General features: G+C 41.1%; 1 protein-coding gene across 4 annotated transcripts in view; it reads left to right on the forward strand.

Moving 5' to 3' along the window:
* The window catches only part of reln (reelin), a 97,390-nt gene that overhangs the window by 22,299 nt on the left and 52,640 nt on the right, over nucleotides 1-22,451 (forward strand). For all 4 annotated transcript variants that reach the window (XM_040026012.1, XM_040026015.1, XM_040026013.1 and 1 more), the window contains exons 2-3: nucleotides 738-845; nucleotides 18,970-19,108. In XM_040026012.1, coding sequence (XP_039881946.1) covers nucleotides 738-845; nucleotides 18,970-19,108 — 247 coding nt within the window. The remainder of the gene's footprint in view (nucleotides 1-737; nucleotides 846-18,969; nucleotides 19,109-22,451) is intronic.

The raw sequence follows: 22,451 nt of genomic DNA on the forward strand, positions 1-22,451 counted from the left end.
GGAGTTTTCTGATCTGTGGCTGTTTGTGGTGGGCTGGGAAGAATAAAGGCTTAGCAAAGCTATCAGGGTTACAGCCAATTAGCTCATCAGTCTGTTCTAATATGGTTGTCAATACGACAGGCTTTGATTAAAGCGCTGTGATTTGTTGAGGATGAGGTAGATTACATTCTGCCACCATTTTTCTCTGTAAAAGGTGAGGTGGGGATATTCTGCTGTTTTCTGGTTCAGCAACCTTTAAAGTAACTCATACCCTGGTTTAGCACATGTTTTAATAATGCTTCTACTTCTGTCTAAATATATATATATATGTGTGCAAGTGACCTTCTAGATTTTGCTTTAACACCTCCATGCACTCTCCTCTCCTCCTGCAGGGTGTTTGGTCTTGTTGGCATCCCATTTAACGGCCAGTTTACCTTTCCATGTGCTAACACCTGATGTGATTAGCAGCAGGACGTTAGTGAGCTGCTCTACATACTTCCAAACATCCTGTCCACACACGTACATCACGCCTACTAATTATCTGCTTAGCCTGCAAATGAAGCGTAAATGCAACTTAGTAATTGCGATCTCTGACACCTAATCGGCGTTCACAGTTCATCTTCCTGTATTCATTTGAGGTGTTAATACAGGGGTGGTGAAACAAATAACAGCTGGATGCATTATATTTAAAATGTTTCTGGGAGTAACTCTCAGCTTCACCAGCAGTAAGCATGTTCCTTTTTTCTCTCTCTCTTCAGTAACCATCTCCACCAGTGTATCCTTCGATGGTCTCCTGGTGACTGGCCTCTACACCTCAACACCAGTCCAGTCGGCTCCCATTCCTGCTCCAGCTGCTTTTGGCTTTGGTGAGTCTTGCTTCTTTTGCCAATACAAGCTGCTTTTTTTTATTATGCTTTTTAGTACTAGCAAACCCTCAGATACCCCGAGAAGTGTCTGCTGGGACCACGGAGTATTACGATCCAGCTCAGTGATCCACATCCGTTCCCAGACTCAGCATAAGACCACTTCCCTTCTCCGGTTATGACAGGTCGTGATGGATGAGGAGTCAGGATGATGTGATCAAGGGTTCGGTCAGATGGGTTTTCATTGATGTTTGAGAGAACAAAAAAAAACTGAATATGAGATAGATATGAAGAGCAAAGCAGCAAATGTAGAGCTTTCTAAAAGATTAAACTTAAAATAACAAGTGATCACCAGGCCAGCTTGCCAAATGTTGGAGCAAAGGCCCAGTGGACGGGCTGATTTACATTTTTTTTTTATCCAGAGATGCAAATATAGCAACAGTTTAGGTGGTAGATGTTGCTATTAAACTGGATGAAGTTTGCAAACAACTTATCTTATTCTTTGTCCGCCTTTCCTTTGCATTGTCTGCATGCTCTGCTCTAATGATACAAATTGAATCTCTCTTTATCCTTAAAAGATTAAAGCTAAACTTATAAGTCTTTACACTTTTGATAACTGTAATCGAATTACACTGTAAGCATGCAACTGAAATGCATTAAGTGCAACTCTTTTTTTGGACACACAACCAAGATTTGTAGACTCAGATGAAGTATTTGCGGATGGAGCCCTTGTGTGCACGGATGGGGGCTCTTTTGGTGCAGTGGAACAGCTATAAAGAACTCCTTAGAGAACAGGGCTAGTGTCCCAGAACTGCTGCGCAGTGGGCTCCCTTATCCTGACTAACTCCACTGTTCTTCAGACTTTGACTTCACTCTGGCCAGGGCAGTTCTTCACTCTTGGCAGCTCTGTTTACTGGGGAGGCATCCAAGCACGGATTGCGTCACCTTAGCTTCACTCTAATTACTTGAAAAGTTTGAAGGATACGCCTACCCTGATAGGCAGCAGCTTGTGGAACGGTGACTTTCTGTAAGATGTGTGTTTAAGTAAGTCTGCAAAGTCTTCCGTTACAGCATGTGTAATCTGTCTGGGTTTTGCAGTGCCAGTTAGACATTTGGTCCTCAGCTGAAGAGCTTTCTGCACTTTGTCTCTCTGCTCTAATTCTCCAGCCACCCCTCCCACTGTGGGATTCAGGACTCCATGGAGCAGCAGGCACATGCAAAAGCAGTCTTGTCATAGAGGAGATTCTGAATGACGATTTAATAGATTTATAGTTTTATTTTCCCTTTGATTAATTTTTCTGTGCATTTTTGAGGTACACTGGGATTTTTTTTATGATCAAGTGATAGAAACTTTGCAGAACATGGTGGTCCACTTAGCTGTTGAAGGCTGCTCAGCGTTGGAAGGGCTGAAGACATTCTCCTAGAGAGAACGTCCTTTATTAATAAGCTCATGGAAACTTGGTGACTTAACAGAGAGCCAGCGTTTTTCCAAAATGCTTTGAAGATAATGCAGTGGAACAATAATACAGAGTGATGCCTCTTCATGTCCAGTGTTGTGACAAATATAAATGTGCCTTTGAGCGCAAGAGGGTCACGCAACTCCACGAGGGAGTTTTATGAACATGGTGTTTATGAGCAGGATAAGGTGGGGCTCTAATCCCTCTGAATGAAGCCACGTGGGGGACACGGTTACACAATGGACTGCAACATGCGTATGCACACGTTCAATAGAAATACCACCAACTTTCACTCAAGAGCACACACACAGTCCAACTGTTCAGCTGAAGTGAAGTGTTGGCTGGCTGGGGGGAACATGTGGTTGGCAGATGTATCAGTCCAGGAACTAGCATGAACTATAGCAGAGGGAGAATGAAACCACTGTAGCGAGAAGATCGCTAATAAATCACTGAAAGACTGAAACGGCAGCTTAAGATGAAGCGTGAGAGAAGATTTCTTTTTGTTTTTGGCTGTGTTTGTGTTGTTGGAGGTGAAGGGCAAAACAAAGAGATCCTAAGAGAGAGACAAAGAAGGAATCAATGGTTTTAAAAAAGACGTAAAGTGGACTAAATAGACAAAGTCAGGGAGCTGTGGACACAGAGGTTAGTGTTTTTACTCGCTGCGTTGGGATGTCCAGTGGTTGGTGTGGTCAAAGCTGTGGTAGCAAGCAGACACGATGGCTGCCCAATAGCCTCTAAAGAGAGAAATCCCCTCAGTCTTCTGTGTCATCCTTTGTTGCTTTTTACACGTCATAAAAACAGTGTGGATGTGAGCATGACGGAATTGCATGCTTCATCAATTCTCTTTGTGTGTGTGTGTGTGTGTGTGTGTGTGTGTTTATCACTCCTTTTTCTTTTTGTTGATCTGTTACAATTATAACTTTAAGAAACAAACACCATAACATGAAGACAGCAGGGATTTTTTTTCATTATGTTGTCTTCTACTCCACTTGAATTGCAGTGCTCTTTGAACTACATTTGTAGCACATATGTTTTAGTTTGAGGGTTTTCACTGCAGCGTCGCCCACTGTTTGTCAAATTACTGTAACCGATGTGTGGTGAAGCAGTCGGCAGGGCAGTTTAAGGTAGTCTAAGGAATGCCATGTTTTCGGCTGCTGCGCTGAGTTGTGGTTCAAGTTGCTCAAGGCTGGTTCCTCCACTCCCTAAAGGCAAGCGACCTTCTACTTGCTGCTGGCGGGCTAACCACAGACCTTTACAATGCTGTAACTGCTCTGCTGTGGCAAGTGCAGAATCAGATGAACTGGAGCTAAAAACAATGTTGTGCTTTGGGAGCCATGCCTGCTAAATACAGGGAGAACGCGGGAGTGCAAATTGATTGTGGTTTTCGTAAATGTAGCGATCACAGGCCAGCAAAACTAGTCTGGGTGCATTTATTTCAAGGTGCCAAAGCTGAGAGGAAAGACTTGACATTTCATTTTGGGATTCAACTACTTACAACTCACAGTTAATGGATGAGGTATGACGTGCAGCTTCATTTGAGTCTACTTTGTAGTCGATTTTGACAACCCAAGTACTCATTAGAGACTTTTTGAAACACTTTAGAGTGAAACATGGAGACTTTATATGCATGTTTGAATGTAACGTGGTCAAAACGGATGTCTGTACACACTGCCAGAAATGCAACATGAGTCTGGACTCAGCAGCCGAAGAATTCCAACTCCTCAGTGTTTTTCCTTTCTTTGACATTTATTCCATTAAGACGTCTTTCTTTCCAATCCGCCCTCTTGGCGTTCTGAAGCTTTCAGCTTGGCAACCAGAAAGATTAAATGATGAAACCAATAACATAAGTATATTGTCATAATTTTGATTTTTGTTTCATGTATCATAAAATCTGCTTGCTGTTACATGTCACATAGCAGTAATGAGGTGATATATTAAAACCCATAGGCCAGAGCCTGGATGGAAAGTAATGTCACATGTGGTCTGATTTGTATTCCTTGATAGTAAAATGTTTCCCATCACATCATTATCCATTCAAACACAAAGACAGACAGAGCAAGTATTCATTCTAAATTTGTCCAGATAACTTATAATCACAATGATGAACAGGCACTTGAAGGAAAAGGAGAGCTTTGAAAATTTAGAGCAAAACGGCCAATAATGGACTGAGAAAGTGTGTGAGATTGAGGAATGAGTGTGAGAGTGGAAAAATGTGTACATACCTCCTTTTTTCTTATTTCTTTTTTCATATTTCACACACTTTTATGTTTCAGATCATCGCGCAAAACTAACATTGGACTAAGATAAATAGAACGTGCACAGTTATGTTTTTTACAGTAAAAATGCCATCCAAAGCTCTCTGGCCCTGTGTGGAAAAAATTACTGGCTTTTCTTGCTAAATCATGAATTAACTGTGATTAACCACTTTTTTTGGAAAGCTCAGCTCAATTTCTAAAGCCACACTCAGGCGTGTTTAATGTCTGACAAAACAAAAAAGGCTAAAAGATCTCGGAAAGCAGTCCTTCATGTTGCAATCTAAAGAAACTCAAGAAGAGATTTGATAGTTTCACTGATGTCTATCAGTCTGGAAAGGGTTACAAGGCTATTTTTGAGGTTTTGGGAATCATGGTGAGAGTCATCATTCACTAATGGAGAAAAACAGTTTTCAACTGGAGTGGCCGGCCTACCAAAATTAGTCCAGGAGTGCATGAGCAAGTCATCCAGGACGGCTACATCTAAACACAACATCTAAAGAACTGCAGGCCTCACTTGCCTCAGTTATGGTCAGTGTTCATCATTCACTCGAGAGACTGGGCAAAAATAACTTCCACAGGAGAGTTACAGGGGATAAAACCGCTGTTTACCAAAAAAACACAAAGGCTCGTCTCACAAAAAACATGATCCCGAAAACTTTTGGAAAATGATTCTGTTGACTGACAAGACAAAAAAAATTAACTTCTTGAAAGGTTTGAGTCCCTCCACATCTGCCATAAAACACACATAACACATAAAAAGAACATGAGCCGCAGTCAAACATGGTGGTGGTAGTGTGATTGTCTGGGGCTACTTTGCTGCTTCAAGACCTGGATGACTTCATTTAAAACATGATTTCCGCCCTATACCGAAAAAACAGGAAGGAGAATGTCCATCTATTAGTTCATGCTCACTTTATGTGGCAGGAGAGTGAGCCAGACCACACCAGCAAGTTCAACTGTGAATGAATCAAAATATATAATGGATGTTTTGGAGTGACATAGTTCACTTAAAATCTGATTAAACAGGCTGTTTATGCTCGAAAACCAACCAATGTGGCTGAATTAAAACAATTCTCCACAGAAGAGTGGGCCAAAATTCCTCCACAGTGATGTGAAAGACTCACAGACAGTAATTACAAACACTCGATTGCAGTTCTTCTGGTGTCACAACCAGTTATTAGTTTTAAATATATATATGTATATATGTATATACATATACATATATACACATATACAGAGAGAGAGAGAGAGAAGGAGGATGACAGGATGTGATGATGGCATTTCATCACTCCCCCTGATGGAGGGCCTGATTGGTGTTGCCTTGCCAGCGCTGAGAAACTGGTCATTGATGGATGGCTCGTTTGCAGGGTGATGTTTATTTTGCTGTTAATTTGCATATTTGTAAGTATTTGCGGGGTGGTTGTCTTCCGCTAGCAAGGCTCAGTCCCCATCTCAATATGATGGATCTGGCCGTCTGACAAAATGGACAGCTTAGTGACAGGGACATCCAGCCGACACTCTCTTGCCATGACGGATGGGCTCATGCTAACACACAACCCAACTGATGAAATCCTGCTGCACCTTGACCTTTGTAGGAGGGGTTGCCAGAAAAGGTCTTCCGCCACAATAATAATCAGGTCTCACAAACATTTAACTCTCAAATTAATCCCAGGGCACCTGGTACTCTGTTACACCTTTGTAATATTTTTTTTTTAATTTGACACTCAGTTTTAAGGTATTCCTCAAACTGTTGCCTTGGTAGTAAATTTCATGCAAACAATTTAACAACTAAACATTTTTTTAATTAATTTATTTTTTTTGCTATAAATTATGCTGGGTTCGTAGTGAGTTAATATATGTATAATATATGAATAGGCTTTAGCATTCATTCATCTTTGTCATTTAACAGTAAAATGATAAATGACAAAGATGCAGTTTGCAGTTTATTCTCATAGCGGTATATCAGACAATAACAGATGAATTCTTAAGTTGTAGATTTCATGCCCAACAGCACTTTATGTTATATTGGAGGATTCTGATAGTCATACACTACAAAGATGCACTGATGTCTAGTTTTTATGGCAGTCACAAATCAGATAATTTAAAAGCACAACTGGGGCATGAAAATGACAAATAGTATACAGTGGAATATACTAACCTCAACTATCTGAGCCCTCATACTAAATAACATGCCATTAATTCCCGTGTTCATTTTCCAACTTGGGAAGCATGAAGCTCTCACAAACTTGCACTCTGCTGGAAAATATTGCCATTCAGCTGCTGCGACCACAGAGTAAGAAAAAAGGAAAGAAATGCCACAACTTCCAAAAACTCGTCAGCGCTACTGAAATCAAAATGTGGCATCTGACTGTGGTGCCATGCAGGCTAATTACTTTATATAAGGCTGCTACTGACCCATAGTTTATAATCCTGTTTGCAAAATGACCCATGCATTAGCAGGTTAGCAGAACTTGTTCTGAAATAGAAAAAAATATTACAATTTTCTTCCTTTTTAATATACATAATTATGCATTCAAATCCAGATATCCACACATTCATCCATCTCGGGGCTGAAGGTCAGCTGTCAGCCCCCTCTTGCCACTAAGCCAGATTGAATGTCAGCCAGAATGTCAGACTATGAGAGATGGCAGCTCATCATGTCAGTATTTATGGAGACACACTCGCAGGTGTGCTTCCTGCTGTACAAAGCCTTGTTTGGGAACCTCTGTGTTTTCTCAAACAGTACCAACAGTCCCACGAGAGCACAAGTGTTCTTTCGCAAACCCACCCCTCCCGAGCAGGGCACAGACTGTGAAGGAGATGCTATGTATGGAAAGATGAGGATAAAGAGGAATGATATAGAGAAAGGGTGGTGCAGGGAGCAGAGAAGGGGTGAGAGAAGGGGCTCCCAAGGGGAGAGAAGCTGTCAGTCCCTAGGAGACATCAAACACACTGCAGCCCTGTGATCAGCGTGCTCTCTGGCTCTCTGCTGACAGCTCCCTGACTGTGCCGCTTAGACTCCTTCATGCGCTCATAAATACACACATACACACACGTATATACACTCGTTTGCTCCCATAAGAGCTCCCACACTCACCGACTTATCCATTCATACCCCAAACACATTCAAATTCTATTGACATACGCACACTCGCGCTGATTCTCATACATAGGATACACATCTGTGACACTTTTGCTCTGATATGCATCCTCACAATAACCTTGAACACCAAAGTTTGCCTATCACATCTCTGTCAAGGACACTTTACAGTCCCAAACTGTTGCTACTGAACTATGGGCCAAACAGAGACAAGGAGGTGCTGGCAGCAGTGATGATGTTAATAATGATGATGATGACTTATCTAAGCCATTACTCCTTCTCTGCTCAGGGCTGGGACACCAAAGGCATATCCCTCCTGATGATGAATTCATTAGTGCAGAAGATGAAATGAGTTGTCAGGAGGCGGGTTATGTATGGTAGGTTATTTGTGTTCTCTGCAGCAGCGTGTCAGATCACACTTAAGATCAACTGGGTCGGCTTGTTGTAAATCTCCCTGTTTTGCTGGCGCTGGACTTCCCCAACCTTCTCGCCCAGGCTGTCCCTTTCTTTTATTAACACATATTCCCCCCACTAATATGCAATGCCTGGAGGCTGCTAACAGGTGGCTAAACATTTGTGTACTCCCAGAATCCAGTGGAGTGCTTGGGTAATTATGCACCAGAAGTCAGAAGTAACTTCTCTCCATGTGGAAAGCGTCCTTAGAGGCCAAAGCAAGCCCACCTTTAAAGAATTCAAACAGAATACACGATTCATTACTAATTCATGTTGGACCTAAAGCAGTGGCCACAGCTGTTTGGCCATACAGCAGCAGCCTCTCAGGTGTGATGGTGCAGCAGACCTGTAGGAGCACTACTGCTGGTGCTGCTGGGAATTTACTGGTTCACTGAATGTACACTAGCTCTACTGAAGGAAAAAAACAGTGCTTTTTTTGAACTCCCATGGCTTCCCCAAGTGTGCTTACATTTGTGTAGTGTTCAGTATGTGTGCCTGTGTGCATCTATTTGTGCCCTTGTGTGTGTGTGTGTGTGTGTGTGTGTGTGTGTGTGTGTGTGTGTGTGTATGCGTTCATATTTTCATCATGTGAGAACTCATGTGTATTTTTATAAACATTTTTTCTTTTCTTTGCTGTATGGTAAATCCGGGCTGACTAAGAGAGCAGGAATGAGGAAGAGCAGGAGCTGGACTCTCTGTGATAGATAGAGATTTCAAAGTGGTGTGCGAGCTGTTGGGCAGTTTTATTTTATTATTATTATCTTTTTTTGTTATTATTCTGCAGGAGAGAGCAGCAGGCGTAGGCTGTTTCTCCCATGTGTGGTCTCTCTTGAGCAGAGCAATGTTATTTTCTGCCATGCAGAGAGGGTGGTAACATGCCAGAGCGAATGAGAGAGAAATAAAGATAGAATAAAGACAGAGACAGCTTTGACTGCTCCGATTGACACATTTCTGTCAACGGCAGAAGGTTTGCGTCATTTTAAGTTAGAGGCAAGCTGACTTTGAAATTTATCTTGCTTAAATTCTATGCCACCACTAGCACCTTGCAAGCGTGTGGGTATTGGTGTGCAAAGTGAAAGGAAGTGATTTTACAAAGCCTTCCCCACAAAGTGCATGCCATCCAAGCTGCACTCTTAAGTCTATTCATTTTTAAAGTTCCCTTGAGTATTAGAAACAGTGGAAGTGCTCAATCTGACTCTGTGAGCTGAGGACACTTAGTGTGTTTTTTTTTTTTTTTTTCTGCTGTAGGGTCCTACCTGGGTTTGGCCCTCTACCCTCTAAAAGCCTCAGAGACAGAACAGGGATGCTCTATTGCATAGCCACTTTTTTCCCTTTTACATTATATACAAGTTATCTGTGAGGAACTCACCCAGATCCACTCTGACCCATATTTTGGCTGTGAAAATAGTTACTGACCTTCTCTTTGTTTCGCCCTCCTTACGAGAGCCAGTCTGTTGCTGTGATTAGTTCACTGCCTCCCAGCACTTCTCTGTCAGACCAGGCTCATCTCCAGCCTCCTCCATAAACACATTTAGCTACACACAACACACTCGACATACACATGCATACAAAGGCAGCACAGGCACCACGCTACTTTTCCGTCGGCTCCTCACCTGTCGCCCCAGGTCTCTATCTCTCTCATGTGTGTCAGGGCAGGGCCTGCGAGACCACGGCCTCACCAGTTTGTTTATTTGCTGCACTGACGGGTGGAGACCGGGGACGTGGGTGCAAGAAATTAGCACAAGTCAAATCAGATTAATTAATCCCCAACTCAAACTATTAGCCGAGGAGTCGTGTTGAATTAAAAATCAAATTAGCCCTAGCGCCTGCCGGTAAAGCTGTGGTGTGTGCCTGCCAAGCTACAATGACACACACCCACAGAAGGCAGCTGCTCATAGGCTTTGCTGATGGATGGATGTATGGATGGAGAGTTGGAAGAAGAAAATGGTGCTCAAAGACTACAGGGCTGGGGGAAGGGGTGTTTAGTGACTTTGCCACCCAATGTGGTAAGCCTCTCCTGGGGCACGAAGCTGGCTGTCCTCCACTGGTTGCTGCTTCACAGGCCCCACAACACCAGCACTCAGCCTTTCAGTTGCTGATTTAGGGCTTGAAGCACCACTTCACCTTCATAGTTTACATAACACACATATCTTGAACCTGGGACTGAACCCATTTTAGGAAGTTTGACTCTATTAAAAACATAAAGGAAAGCTTTTATTATCATAGTTTTGGCTGTCCTTCCTATCAATAATTATAACCTTGTGTTTACTGAAATAAAGCTTCATCACTACAACTAAGCCCAACGTAATAACAAACACAAACGGTTAGTCAAACATGAAAGAAAATAGATCCATGTAAAATGGCGTTTCACCTCCAGAACTCGGACCTACAGCACTTCTAGCAGATATGTGGTTTTTCTGTGTAATTACAGGTTTTTATGAAGATCTAATTCACTTCTTTAATGTCTAAATATACGACTAAAAAAAAGTAAGAGAGCACTTGAAAATGTTTCACTTTTTTTATGTGCTTTTGAATCTCAGCCTGAAACGGCTGATGATCTTGGTTTTGGGTAAAGTTTGGCTCATACACTTTTTTCTGATCCAATATGATGTAGCTCATATTTCACATTTTAGTCTGTGCTTCCTCCAAAGCAAAACTATGTGACTGCTCTGCTCAAAATTCGAACAACCACCCAGAATGGACATATCACATTGAAGTAGTGCTGGAGAAGTGGACCAAAATATTTTTATCAAAATATTGATAGCATTCTGGATCCAACAGATACTGTATTCAGCAGTGTAGATGGAATATACTCTTATACAGGCATTTGATGTATGATCTGTGCGGGCCTGTGAATACAAAAGCCTAAAAAGCCATAAAGTAGTCTAAGTCTCATCTATCATACAAGGTGCGGCTCCAAAACACACAACACTTGTTTGATTCAGAACAACATTCATTTCAATTATGGGACATTAGTTCTGGAGGGTCTATTATGCTCCACTGGTGTTCCTGTACTCCATTTATCATTTATGCTTGCATGGCTTGTAGCTCTTGATCACAGCAAGGAAGCCAGGAGCGCACAAGTAACGAATTAGATGTTTATTTTCTTCTTACTTTAACTTTTCAGTTACCAGTTTTGACACAAGGAGCATATGTAGAGCATCTCACAGAAGCAATTGAGTATTTGTGTTAAACAATGTAAACACATGAGCGTATGCTTTTCTGCAAAATACTCTCTCTCTTTGTCAGCTGGGTGGAGCCATACTGGCAGCTCCTACAACAAGCCATAGATTTGTGTTTTTGTGGGTGGGTGCAGCTATGCCATCAGGAGTTTATGGATGATGGATGCTGTGAGATACAATGGAAGTCTAAATGAAAGCGAAACTGCTCTATGAGCGCATGCACACGGGCAAAAATTGGTCAGGTGTTTCCAACACATTTTTTTACTGTGTGGATATGGAAACATTAATGTAAACACATGCACAATAAACCTCTCTTTGCACTTCATCACCAGTGCACATTTGATGCTTAGCAGACCCCACAGGTGTTCTTTAATACCATTTAAAGTCTTTCATTGATGTGGCAAGCCTCTTTCCCTCACATTTTCCCACAGAGTTTCTTACTCTCTTTCCCCCTGGCCGCTGGCATCTTTCACCACCCATATTAACACACAGCTTCCTCCTGGCAACGCTGTGCCGGACCCCCGCCACCACCTCAAAGTTGCCAACCTGTCTCCATGGTAGCATGATTGGCAAAGGCAAAGATGGATGCCATTTTCGGCCAATGGCAGAGCAGAGTGGGTTGTCATGTACCACGAGACCCTGCAGTGGTCCGACTGACCAGCTGAGGATGGCACTGTGGAAGAAGGGGTGAATGCACCACATCAGACACACAGAAAAAAACACACATCCCATGGGATCATTCAGCAGCACAAAGCGTATGGGGTCCCCACTCAGGCTGTCACTACTGTTGTGATGTATCATTTATGTGGCCATTGTGTGGCCTTCTCTTGAAACGTGTTGACAGAGGCATTATATTCCAGCTTTTGACAGATTCCCATACATTCACAGGCTTTTAATAACACATGTTAATGCTCCAATAATTTTGTGACAGGTTAGAATTACTGCGTGAAATATGAACCTTTAATTGGCTTTCTCGCCAAGTTATTTGGCGTGCTGTGCATTAGCTTTTTAAGTCTGAGCCAGTGGTAAAAAGATGGTTGCAAGGCTATTATCTGTCTGAGAGTGAGGATACGCAAGGTGATAAACATTCATCTCTGCTTTTTATGTGAAACTGACTTTTCTCTGTTAAAATAAGTGCTTAGCGACAAATATAAGATCCCTAGACAAATAATGGAATAACCTCTTTACAGCACATTACACTGCCTTGTAGGGTTTTAATGCTTTAAGCAAACTGCTGTGCATACACATGCATTTTAATTGTACTTGTTTCTTGTTAGTTCAAGCGTACAGAGCCGCATGCATGTCTGTGATTCTGAATGCACAGTGCGCGCACTGTAGCGCTTTAAGCAAGCCAGACAAGTTTACAGCATTTACTGTTGATGGCAGGGAAGCAGCTTAAACACGTTGTTCAAGTGCCTTTGTGTCAATCATAGCAGGAAAAGCATGTTTAACTGCCTTGAACTGATCTTAAAAAGCACTTAGTTGGACACCATTAGACATCTGCTAGGCAGCAAATGGCTACTGACCAGATGTCAAATGGTGCGTATGGATTTTGGTAAATGTGCATTTCAGTTTGAATGGTGCCTTTTGAATCCTCAAAACTCTGCCACGTAGCCTAACTACCATCTCTAATGCCAGTTCGACCGGCTCCTGCTGGTCCTACAGTGTTAACTTGCTGCCAGGCTGAGCCACCGATTGCCCATCTGCTCCATCGGGGAGAATTCTCACTCCATCTATTTGACTTGTTTCGAGCTTGGCTGTGGAAAGCTCATTAGCTTTGCAAAGTGAGAAATAGAGAGATTTTTAAATAGGACATACACAGATGTGAACTGAAGTGTTTACATATTAAAAAAATTAGAATGGAAAAATGTGGGGAAGTCTTTGTTAGCGGAGACATGGGCAGACGGAACATGAATAAATAAGAGGCGGTCAGCTTCCCACTTCTTTTTTTCTTTTTTATGGATGGCTTTAAAAATTCACTACAATTACCAGCAGAGATGGATGTCGGAGTGACATTCCAACAACCAACATGTGACCCCTAAAATCCAGACACACCCATTTCCTGTGTTTTTGTGTGTGCGATTGAGTTCGTGTGTGGGCACGCTCAAGAGCGCATGTATAAGCAACTGCGTGCCCGTGTGCATGTGTGTGTGGGTTCATATTTATGAAACAAGGTTTGGCCCGTCATACCGTGGGAGTTAGCAGGTCATCTTCCCTTGCCATTAATCACTTCCGACAGCTCTTAAGTATCCAATCTACATGTGAAAGAACTGCATGTGTTTGAACGTGTGAACGCGCATGTATTTGCATGTGCGTATTTGACTGACAATGTGTGGATGGAGTATTCCTTCAAGATCCTCCTGAGGCTGCTTATTGAATTAGAGATGGACTCTCCTGATGCTAACGTGCAGCATTAATGCATCACTGGTGGCATTTGTAATGCACTTATAAATTTACAGCTCATTAGGCGAGTTCTGCATGTAGCTGATGGCGTGATAATAGCACCCAGTGCGGATAATAAAATATCACAGTTAATGAAGCATAAAATGATTTCTACTAAAAAGTAGTAGTTCTGAATCTTTTTTTAAAGAATGCTTAGAACGCTCAACCAAAATCTTTTCTCGCAATCACAAAGTAAAAGATGCTTTTTAATTAACACTGCATCAAGGGTTTATCACGTGGAATTCAGGGGAATCATCAGCGATAAAGGAGGTGTTTTTCTGCCAGGTTTGGTATTTGCCAGCTGCTAATTTAACAAAGAACTCAGAGGTCAGCTGAGTTAAGAGTAATTTAAGGTCACAGGAGGGCCTTTTTCTTTCATATATTTTCATTTCACAGGTACGAAAGAGGCCGTCGTGCTGTTTTTCTGCTTCTTCCCTGGACCGAATCGTGAATGTCAGAACTTCTATTATTTTTTCCTGTCCAGGTTCACTAAAGCTTGTTGCTTTACTGGAACATTTGAGATTTTCACATCGAATAATAGTGATTTTTCTCTCCCTCTTCACACCCAGACATGAAAGGAATAAGAGATCGTTATTTGCATTTTTATGCCTGAGTGTATTTTTCAAGTGGGAATAGAAATTCTGTGAGCGGTGTCAAGTCCCAGTGCTGCTGTGTCCTGGAGTGCATCAGACTGCCTTTTCATCTTCACCATAGCCTAAGTGCTCTGCTTTTCTTTAGTCGTACCTTTAGCTCTTCGAGAGCAATCGCTCTATTTCATACTTAATTTCTTCTATTTTTTTGTCATTCTCTCATTAAGTTATGCCTTTTTTTCAAAGCGTTGAAATCTGTGTGTGTTTTCTTTCATTACTTCAGAGTTGCAGTGCAAGAGTTTGTGAAGTGTAAGTTTATAAACACACCTCTGTGGTGAGTGGCAAGTGCATATAATTTTTCATTTAGTGAAAATGGTGGCTAGTTTTGTCTTTTCATCTCCCGCTGATTTCTCTGCTGTTCAGTCCCATCACCTCACTGCTCTTTTTTTGTCTTTGTGGCCATCTACTAGTGTCTATTAGCTAAAGAGCTAGACTTGTGTTGCACATCGGCAAGGAATTCTCAAATTATGGGTCAACAGTCATAATCAAAGCTTTTTTTTTCTTAATCTGCAGGAAAATTGAACAATTAGAGCGAAACCTGTTGCCTTGGCTGCCTTTGGCTATGCTGGTAAATATGTGGCACATATCAGCAGTGAAACTGGTCTGGATTTGTGTTAAAAAGACAGAACGATGTATAGGTATGTTAAAGAGGGATAAGGGCTGCACAGGAACAATTTCATCTCCTCTGTATATCAGCAGTAAAGGTTTAATAGTGTGTTTATTTCCTTGTGTGCATGATTGTGTTAGTATGTGCTCAGAAGTAAATTGTGACAATTACGCAGAGAAATTGTTGGTGATTTCAAAATAATAGCATTACGAGGCGATTAAATCGCATTCTGTTATTGCATACCAGCACCTCCTTAGCATGGTTAAAGGCTGCGCTGCTGAACAGCTCATAAATCTGACACATTAGGACCACACAGCACGTGTCCTTGCACGTAACAGCACAATATGTTTTCACGTGAAAGCGCGGTAAATGGTGTTGCTTTGACGGCTGTTCAGTTTGAAGTTGAAAAGTATGATGTTACTGTGCTTGTTTGGGTGGGGGGGAATCTTGGGATGTCCCATTTGGGTGCAGAAATCAATGCCCGGTCCTTGGCGTTTTTCCTGAGCTTTTTAACCGACAGCAGTGATAAGTAGATTTGTTTGTACCACGGCGCGCACATACACTTCAGTATAAATTTTATGCAGTGATACAACTGAAGCTCTGCACAAATACACACACACACACACACACACACACACACACACACACACACACAGCTGGCCTCATCAAACAGAAACGTTTATGGTGCTGTCAACATTGTGTATATTTATGGATGCAATCTGTGAGGTCAGATTTATTACTGTCAGAAATGGGTGGAATTATTTCTTTTCAAATAATGAATTTTCAACCACACACACATACGTACACAATTTTTACTTATTGATTTGCACATTGATTCTGGGGATATTAAAGCTTCTCAGTTATTAATCATTGCTGATTATACTTTCAGTGAAGTGAGTTATAATTGCAGAGAGGAGATTGTGTTTTGCAGGTTATACATAGAGGCGAGCCACCAAAGCACTGCCGCTTAGAGCACATCTTTGTAAACAGATGGGAGAGTACGTACATTTTTAAACTGGCTGAATGTGTGTGGCCTCAGTGCTGGAGTGACTGTCTGGGGAACGCATTTATGTGTTTGTGAATTGCAGCACAGTTTGGGCACCTCGTAGATGACACTACAAAGTCAGGTACAGTAGATAATTAAACTGTTCCGAATGTGCATACGATGATTGATGAGTCTGGTGGTGTCCTGCCCTTGCCCTTTGTGATATAAAGCAAAGATTGTGCGACACAATGTCATTTCATCGTGCAATCATAGCTGTACACAGATGCTCATTAATAAGAGCACTGTCACAGATTGTCAGCTCACAGGGAAAGAGGAAAGAAGATGGTTGAGAACAAAAATGATAAGGGAAAGAAGTACAGAAAAGAGAACTGGTGGATGATTGTGGTTTAAAAACAGCACGAAAACAGCATGAGACTTAAAAAGTGGAGGAGCCAATGAAAGCAAGTAGAAATAAGTCAGCGGTTTATTTGCAGTTCAAATATGTGGACCAAAAACAATACCAGGAAAGTTTAAAAAAGAAAGTTAAATGGTGGATGAAGACTAGATGTACACAAAGTGCTGGTGAGGGTTGTCAATCAGAGGTCTGTGCTATGAAGAAGAATTTGGGTTGATCCAGGTAACTTCAGGGTTAACGTTGGATTTTTTTTGTACTAAAAAAGGGAGTTCTACGGTGGCCCTGATAGGTCAAACGGACTGCAACTTAAGAAAACACCAGCAATAAGAAAAATGCTGCAAAAGCACAGGAAAAGAACGGAAATAGGAAAAACGAAAACAGAAATAGGAAAAAACACAAGGGAAGTGTTTCTGGGGAGACAATAACCTGATGGAACAGTTGCAGGAACCCAAAACATGGTAGGCGTGTTTTATCATGATTCATATAATACTGATGACGGATTTTTAGGCTAATAGTTAGGCTAACACACTTACCTCTCACAAAACCAATAGATCCTCCACTTCTTTCAAGTGTCTCCCAGCGCAATTCTTAGCATATTTTGGTTCCTGCAATTGGTCCGCCAGGTTATTGTCTCCCCAGAAACACTTCTCTTGTGTTTTTTCCTATTTCTGTTTTGTTTTTTCCTTTTTCCGTTGTGTTTTGTGTGCTTGTGCTGCGTTTTTCCTTTTGCTGGTGTTTTCTTAAGTTGCAGTCCATTTGGCCTCTCAGGGCCACCGTAGAGTTCACTTCCTAATAGCGTGTATCACCATGGTAACTGCTCCAGATCAGTTTAGGATCAGCAGGAATTAAATCATCACCTGAATTAATTAATTCCCTGTTGTTGCCAAACAATTCTAGTATTGTGATCATAAAACAAGAAACCTATTTGTACTTGTTGACCTCATGTGATATTTACACATAGACTAAGCCAGTTTGAATGTTTGAATTCTGGTGAACATCACCGAGGTTGAAGATAAAAGAATTAAAACTAAATCTCTCTTTTAAACATTAATTTCACTCTTTAGTCTTTGAAGACCTACTGGGACCACTGATGAAGCTTTTTCTGAACTGAGTGGTTCCTATTTGCAGGCCTGCCCATAGAACAAAATAACTGGGTGTGCCAAAAGTTAGTGAAGGGGTGATCTCTACCTATGCAGCTACCCTTGGAAAAACCTCTTTATTTATATTTATATACTGAGGTCATTAAAGGTAGAGGGGAGGTTGTCACATGTTATCTTTATGGGTGAAAGAGTTAATAAAATACTTGATTATAATCCATCAGATTCTTCCATGATTTAATGATAGAGTTATGGTATTGAAAAGATGAAAACTTACACAGTTGGCATTTCTACTAGATTTACTTGATAAAATTTTACTTTATTTTACTTGATTTACTTTATTATTAAAGTAAATCTTTTTCAGTCGTACTGACCAAAGTGCCTAAGTTCATACAAAGTTCATACACTGCTTTTAAAATGACCCCTTTCATATAAATGTGATAGTGTGAAGGAACCCTGGGTTCACTTAGCGAGGTGATAACCAGCTTTGTGTGGCCGCTGAAGGGTATTTTGAACTTATTTTGTAGTACAGGGCCTGGAAAAGAGGGAAAAGGAACAAAGGCAGGAAGTAAAAACAATAAACCTTTAAATTGCCAATGCTGAAATGCATAAAGGCAAAGACAGGAGAACATAGAAAGCACAGAAAAAAACTGAAGCATAAAAGAGCACAAGATTTTTTCCACCACTGATAGTCTCTTATTACACGATTACACGATTGCTTGTGGCTCTGTCTTCAGTGTTTGTGCTATAAGAATTTATTAAGAATCTCTCTTGCACTCTTTGAGTGTGCTTTCTGTGCAAATATTAATGCAGCATTTGGATTTTATAGCAGTGCTTTGTACAAGACAAAACAGAAAATTCAGTGTCCTTCGTTATTGTGATTTTATTTTTATCTATTTTTATTTCATTTCATTACAATATAAAAGCAGCCTGGACGGACTCGCTTCTTAAAACCTCGGTTCATCACAGCGACATTGTTAACATTGTTTTTATATTGTAGTAAAAGTAAGTGTGAGTGTGCAATAATGCATCTGAGCGTGGATTAACTGAGGATTAGCTGACGAGCGTTAGCTACCAAAAAGCATTGTAATGCAGAAGGCCACGAATTAAATGTAATCCTGGACACCACATCTGTTCTCTTGTAATCTTTTGTCTTTGAGTAAGGCTGCTCGACAGATTAGCTAATGGATGCAATGTAAATTTTGTCAACATAAAAGCAGACATGACATTTATGGCTTTGCAAGTTCCTTTTTCTGTTTTCGTGAGTGGATAAGCTAAGTTTTAGTACAGCGGGAAAAACAAATGGAAACCAGCTGGTACCTATAAAACAGGAAATAATTCAACCATAGAAAACTGCAGCAATTTTTGCAGCCTTTAAATTGCAAGCTGAAAGGAAACAATTTTTAAAAAAAAAAACATCAGATGAACCTTCACTGCTAGTCCTCGTGTCTCCTCATGTGTCTTGCTTGTCTTCTGTGCCGCAGGTGTGATGCCAGATCGTCAGTTTGGTGGAACCCAGTTTGTCTGCAGTGTGGTGGCTTCCCACGTCAGCCACCAGCCCTCTACGAGCTTCAGCTTTGTCTGGATCGCCCCACCACCTGGGACTGGCTGTGTCAATTTCCTGTAAGTCATATGTATTGACACAGAAATGGCAGGTGATGTGATCTTTTGTTGTGCATCACTTAGACTGTATCCAACCATGCTTGTGTTGAATTTTTGAATTTATATTTTATAAAAACTCACACGTTTGCATGCATTTTCTTTAAGCGCAATAGATTTTAAATACCAAAGATGTTCTGAGAAAACAAACATGCATGGATTACTGCACAAGGTTAGGCTTCCTCTACTATTAGAGGAAAGTAATTAATATCGAGCACCACTGTTTCACCAAGGAAAGTTGCGCTTGGCTGGGTTTTATGTGTTGATGAGATGTTAAAGTGCGATTTGGTTAGTGAGAATGGTGCCTCCGTGTATCTAAAGTAAAGTTAAAGTGTATAAAAGTCAGGAAAATGACCATAGAGCTTCTTTGATCCATGACTTCAGTTAACACTTTCCTGATAAGTTTATGATCTCCAAGTATTGAATACATTCGTTTCTTTCGTAAATCACGGTCTCTATCACAGAAGAGAAGATCATCACGTCTTATTTTAAAATACCAAACTTCAGATTCCTCTGTCGGTTAAAGCATTAGCAGAGATAATGTGTACAGAGGTACAGTAAGAATAATAATACTCATGTGAGCTGTTTGAGTAGCGTGCACCGTTTCTTTACTCGTGTGCATGTAGATAATATTTTGGCACTATACTGACTTTATATATGTATCTAACCCAAATATAAGCTATAACTATCTGTTAGTGTTGTGTTGCCCCAGAAAGCTCGGGAGAGGTTTATCAGATGACATCATGGGTGTTGCTCTCTCTGAACCACAGAAAGGATGTTAAAAGGCCATCCTGTCAGAGAAAGCCTGCACGGTGACTGGAAAGAGGTTAAACTGGGGACATAGTATGTGTTTATATCCTAATTGCCTTGCTCAACGTGACCTGTGCATTGGCAGGTGCGATGTGTGCCTTGCTGAGAATTCACGGAAATACCTCCGTCCTCTAATTCAGTGTGACCATTTCTCATCGGAAAACGTTCGACTGGCTCATCAGATCCACCCATCCCGGGAGGATGGGTGTGTTGCAGATAGTAAAGATACGCAAACATATCCTAAGATTTTTTGCCCCCAAAAAATAACATGATGTTCCTCTTCTATGATTTTACATAAGGGCATATTATTTATTGGAAGCTTTATTGAGATTTATAACCCATTGCAACAAATCTGGAGCATTACACAGCAGCTCAGGGCCACTGGATTGGTGATGTTGTAAATAGTGCTCAGTCTGTTTCCCTGGACACTGCAGGTTGTTTGATTGGTGTAGGTGGAAAGAGCTCTAGCCAAATATGTTTGAGAACAGCCTTGAATTTTCCTTTTTCTATTTTTCTTTCCGCCTCTAACTGTCTTGTCTTACCTTTGAGCATTTTCCTCAACTCTCTGCCTTCAAACGTACCACAAACTTTCTTTCCCTCCTGTTCTCTTGGCTTGGTGATTTACAGCTACTTGCAGATAGTCAGTCAAAATGCAATTAGCAGCTGTTGCTGGAGAAGTGTAGAGGAAAAGAGAGAATTCCTGTAAATCCAAAGTCACCACAGCACCACATTAGAAAAATCTTTGAGAAATCGACCCACAAATTTTTACATTGCATATAATTTTTTATCAGGGTAAATGCAAATGTTTGTGTAGGTTCTCAGTCATCCAGGTCATGGTATTCTGACGAGCTTGGAAAGTAAACGACAGGACTTCTTTAAGGTTCTTGAAGACGTTTCACTTCTCATCTCAATGATTATATTTACACGAAGTAGAGTTCAGTGCTTTTTCTTTTCTTTAACAAAATGAAAGAAAAGGAAAACTCATTATCGTTCTATGATTTTTAATTCATAGATAGTCTGCAGTTTGACTTGGCTAATGCCTGATATTTTGCTTTTTTATTACCAGTCATCCACTTTTAAACCATTTTATTTCAGGGGGATTACAAAATTCCTATCAATGTTTCATAAAAAACACAACTAAATTAAACAGTTTGGCTGTACTCACAAAAAAATCCCTCAATGAATTCCTGGAGGGACGCGGTCGTCTATCAGACGGAGACTTTTGTGGACGGACTTACATAAAAAGATTCAGCTGGGGAATTTGCTAAAGTGGAGCAGCCATTTAGACAATATCCACTGAGCCAAACAGATTTACTGGCTTTTTTTGTCTGCCAACAAACACATTTACTGTTGAGTGTGTGTCGGCTTACAAGGACCGTGTTTTTCAGTATATTTGTGTGTGTGTCCATGCGTGTGCTGTGTGTTTGCATTTGAGTGTAAACCACTGAGCAGCAGTGTGCCAGTGCGGATGACAGTGGGGTTGGCAGGGGGCCATGATTGTATGACAATAAGGGCCCCTGCGGCTGACCTTATCAAAGTCAGCCAGTCACACTCCAGCTGGCTTTAGACTGTTCCTCACATACAGACATTTAGACAAACACTCTTACCGCACCCCTGTTCCAGTTCGCAGCTCCCATCTCCATCTCGAGCAGTATATCCTCGTCTCCAGAGCTGCCTTCTCTGGTTTCATTCAGGGAATTTAAGTTTCAAGGCCTTTCTGGCAAAGGCCAGGGACACTTTTGGTGCTATAATTGATCAAAAAATTGTCACCTTAATGGTCCATTCCCTGTGAAACTCTCATCTGTCATATAAAATTGCAATAAAAAGCTCTCTAGACACTAAAAATCTCGAATCCATCTTCTTTACAAGTCAAATTCCAGTAGTCCCATAGGTCCATAAAACTGTAAATAGCCAATATGAATCCGTAATCTTTTCTGTGGTGTAACATCAGCAGCTCTGCAAACAGTCTATACCATATCAGAGATGAACATGACAGTCGTGACATAGCAGATTGGTTTTTGACTCAGCATTTTGAAGCCACAACATTAGCATTTTGTTAGCTGTCATGTTTTATTTGTATGTTATTTCTTTGAAAGACCCATTCCCTTCATACAGTAGCTATTGAGTTAGTTGTATTTTTAAAGATAAAGATAACCTTTATTAGTTCCACGAATGGGAGATTTGTTAGGTCAAGGCTGCCGACTTTTGCCAGAGCCAGTTGCCAGTTAGTGCTGTTTAGTTGGGCTGCATGTGAGTCTGTGGGGATTAGCTGGTTTTTGAAGCCAGCATCAGGTGGCCTTTTGGACAAAGGGCAGTTCTGGTACTTTAGAACTGGCTTCTTTTTTCAGTCCTGGTGGTTCAGTACAGTATTGTAGCCTCGTCACTGACCAGCAGATGCTCTGTTTTCAAGTCCGAGTATGCACTTTATACCACTTTATTAGAATTAGGCACTCTGCAAATACCAGGTTGGAGCCAGTTTTGGCTTCAGATTGCCTCA

The sequence above is a fragment of the Simochromis diagramma genome, unplaced genomic scaffold (assembly GCF_900408965.1).
Source record: "Simochromis diagramma unplaced genomic scaffold, fSimDia1.1 OVJJ01000293.1, whole genome shotgun sequence".
Classification (NCBI taxonomy): Eukaryota; Metazoa; Chordata; class Actinopteri; order Cichliformes; family Cichlidae; genus Simochromis; species Simochromis diagramma.